This window comes from Dendronephthya gigantea, unplaced genomic scaffold (genome assembly GCF_004324835.1).
Source record: "Dendronephthya gigantea isolate DGI-Jeju-01 unplaced genomic scaffold, DenGig_1.0 000108F, whole genome shotgun sequence".
NCBI classification, from domain to species: Eukaryota; Metazoa; Cnidaria; class Anthozoa; order Malacalcyonacea; family Nephtheidae; genus Dendronephthya; species Dendronephthya gigantea.
The window spans coordinates 229,021-232,430 of record NW_021163118.1 but is presented as its reverse complement, the minus strand read 5'-3'; the positions used below and the strand labels follow the sequence as shown (position 1 = coordinate 232,430).

Below are 3,410 nucleotides of genomic sequence, written 5' to 3'. Positions count from 1 at the left end.
TGCATGAAATTGATTTCACAGTGAAATACGATTTTTATTTCATTATTCTGCTGTGCATAAATCTCTATACACATATAATAAATGATTTTATTTTATAGTAAAAGTTTGGGTTAAATGCAAATCGGTATATACATGCCACATTCAGGGCGAAGCGCCATTTGTTTTTCAGGCCCGTCACGATCGCATGGTCAGATTTTCAAAGGCCGCTTCGCCCGCGTAGGTGAAGCGGACGGTAATGGAGAATCGCCTTTACTGAATAAATTATATGAATTAACACCCCCCCCCCTTCAAAAAAAGCGTTCTATTTTCTGGCAAATCAAAAGAAAGTAAATAATAATTATGATAAAACGCAAGTTCTAGTGTTTTAAGTATTACTTAAAGGGTGTCATTCTATGACGTTTTTGCTCATTATCATCTTCATTTTGAGCACCGATACTCTTTTCAATCGTATTGCCGCCTAATATATCCAATTCGTCAGCAAATATTTTGGAAAAGAAAAAATCTGCGACAAAATAACGGAATCCGTTATTTGTTACAAGAAACATCAAACCCACAACTGCTATCACTTCAGGATGTCGAGTTTCGACATTCGACTCCACGCTCAGGACCTTGTATGCAGCCACGATTGAACCAAGCAACGCGATCATAGAATTGTTCAGGGAATACATCATCAAAGCAGCTTTATAAAGCCAGTATCTGAGTTGTAGCGATTGTCCACCAGTCCAAAATCTAGACAAAAAAAACTACCATTAGAAAATCCCGTGAACTATCGGAATGCTTAGTTTGAAGACTAGCACCTGTATTCAAAAAGCTCACTCAAACTCATACTCATCGAGTGTGACATATAATTTTCGTTAATGCTGATCAATGAGAATTTTTTTCTGAATAGATGGAAAGATATAAATTAAATTACTGAAAATCAAGCCCCTGTTCGGCTGGAAATACCGCCATTGAAACTTTATGAGAAGATTAAGATCTCCCACTCAATGAGTTTGAGTGTCAGTGAGCTTTTAGGATACAGACGTAATAATTATATACTCAAACAAACAGCAAATTAATATGGAACTTGTTTTTGCATCAAAAATATAATATATATCCGGATGGAATATTACAAATATAGATATATACCTGACCAAATATGAAAGGGAGAGAACCTATATGAGTGCATTTCAATAAACTGATATGTTTATTTCTTATTAAAATGTATAAGGCAGAGCAGAGCAGAGAAGATATTAAATAAATAGGTAAATATTTCTATGTGTTTCAAATGATTAACTTTTGTATTTAGTTTTTTATTGTATAAAACCTCTCAAGATTTAATCTAATAAATCCATAGTCCATACCTTGAATTTCATTCATTCACACATTATATTATCTTCTAACTATTTCATGTTTCACATATGAAAATATTCTTTGGTAAATATATATATATATATATATATATATATATATATATATATATATATATATATATATTAATATATATATTAATATATATATTTATTATATACACAAGCGCCAGATATGAGGTATGCTGCAATTTCATTGGTTGGCTACTAGACAGATATTAGCTCATATCTGTCTAGTAGAGAAAGTAAACAAAATGACCGAAAGATTTGGGAGTTGAGTGAAATAGAAATCCAAGCTTTAGTTGATAATAGCACACCAAAATGCACCGAAAGGTTATTCTGCGAACTCGAGTCGTATATGAGTCAGCTGATATACGACTCGAGTTCGCAGAATAACTGTTAAATATATATAGATGGTACTCGGGAAGGGAAGGATTTTAGTAAGATATGACACCGAGTGGCTGCCTGCCATGGCAAGCAGAACATTCTGCTTGACCACGGCAGGATTTGAACCCACGGCCTTCGGTATACTAGTCCGATGCTCTGCCAACATATCAATATCCACCTGCTCGAGGGATTCCACAAAATATTTCCCAAAGTGATTATATCTCCCTCGGGCGAAGCGTTAAAATATTTAATACTGCAAAGCTTTCGGCCCTATTATTTTTTGGTATTTTTTTTAAATTTAATAATTATATAGTTCTATGACGGTTACCTTGGTAAAAAGTTGAGAAGAAACATCAGTATAACGTTTAAAGACTTCTCAAAGATGAATAAAATAGAAGACAGTGTCTTCCATCTTCGTGGACTTATTGTCATCACGCAGAAATCATACCCCACGACAGCCGATAACACAATAACATGTTTATAGAAATAATTTCTCTTAATCAAATGAAGAAAAACTTTTCGGATTCCGCAAAACGCTGGTGACTGGTAGACGACATGATAGATCAGAAAGATAGAGCAGAGGCAACTGCAGGATAACCAAAAACATTCAATTTGCTCAGGCGCAGAGTAGATGGTAAAGTTTTCACAAAATGTTGTCGTTCGAAACTCCCTGTGGAAACAATCAACTGCCCAGATGGTGTACAAAATGATTCCAATTAATTGACCAATAAGAAGGATCAGGAATAATAGCCATTTAACATAAGTTGGGCGAAAACGATCGCATCTGGGTGACCTTCCTTCAACAATAAATGGTTCCTGTTAAAAAAACGAGTTATAGTGCTTACGCTCTTAAAATACATTGTTATAATAATTACATAGCTGGATCTTATAATATAATTGTTAATATAGGCCGATTCTTCGTGTCATTTTACGCTCCGAAGAACAAAATGTCAACGAAATAACGCGACCATTTTGAATGCTTTAAAACGTAACTTTTCTACGATTATATACGATGTTTTAATTGATATATGTTTATGTGATGTAAGCTATATAGTGTAAAATTTAATACGGGTAAACAGACGGTAATGTAAATCTGATATGTCACACATAGTCTACCTCCTGTGATATAACCCAGGGTTCCGTGTCTTTTTTTGATGTGTGTAAATGATTAATGATTTTCATAACTGTTCACTGAAACTGTTAGACTTCCATTTGTTAATTTTGTTTGCAGATAACTCTAACATTTTCTACACTAATAATTTATCAAGGACAAATTAAGTCTTCCATCAATGACATGAAATTAAATATGTGTGCGTGGCTATGTGCAAATACGTTTTCACTGAATATAAATAAATTCAGGTTTATTACATTTCATCAATTTCATTGCAGCTAATACTCCTTAATTTTGATCAATTAATCAATAAGCTAATGTCCAATTAATGGCGATTAAAAATCACTCTATGAACTTCATCGTGTTCAAACACATTTTCGCGTCTTTTTAATATTGTAAAATGCGATGTGTAAATAAAATCTTTTAAAATGATTATATTGTTGCTCAGGTTAGTTAATCGATGTTTGAATTTGTTGATCAAAATTTCGCCATGAAATTACTTATCTCGCGTCAAGGTTTCGTTGTATCCGTTTAGTGTTTCATTTACACCCTGCCGCAATTTC

The 3,410-nt window shown here is 33.5% G+C and overlaps 1 protein-coding gene across 1 annotated transcript; it reads right to left on the bottom strand.

Annotated features, from left to right (window-relative positions):
- Positions 1 to 371: 371 nt before the first annotated feature.
- Positions 372 to 2,191, bottom strand: LOC114534862. Its single transcript, XM_028556341.1, has 2 exons — positions 2,065 to 2,191; positions 372 to 729 (listed from the first exon to the last, which is right to left on the bottom strand). The coding sequence occupies exons 1-2, from the start codon at positions 2,166 to 2,168 to the stop codon at positions 372 to 374; spliced, it is 462 nt and encodes a 153-aa protein (XP_028412142.1). The 5' UTR covers positions 2,169 to 2,191.
- Positions 2,192 to 3,410: the final 1,219 nt, after the last annotated feature.

Bases quoted from the DNA above. Each gene is read 5' to 3' on its own strand.
- LOC114534862 (XM_028556341.1), bottom strand. From the start codon at position 2,168: ATGACAATAAGTCCACGAAGATGGAAGACACTGTCTTCTATTTTATTC. The intron at 730-2,064 runs GTAACCGTCATA...TTTTTTGTCTAG, and splicing joins CTTCTCAACTTTTTACCAAG to ATTTTGGACTGGTGGACAAT.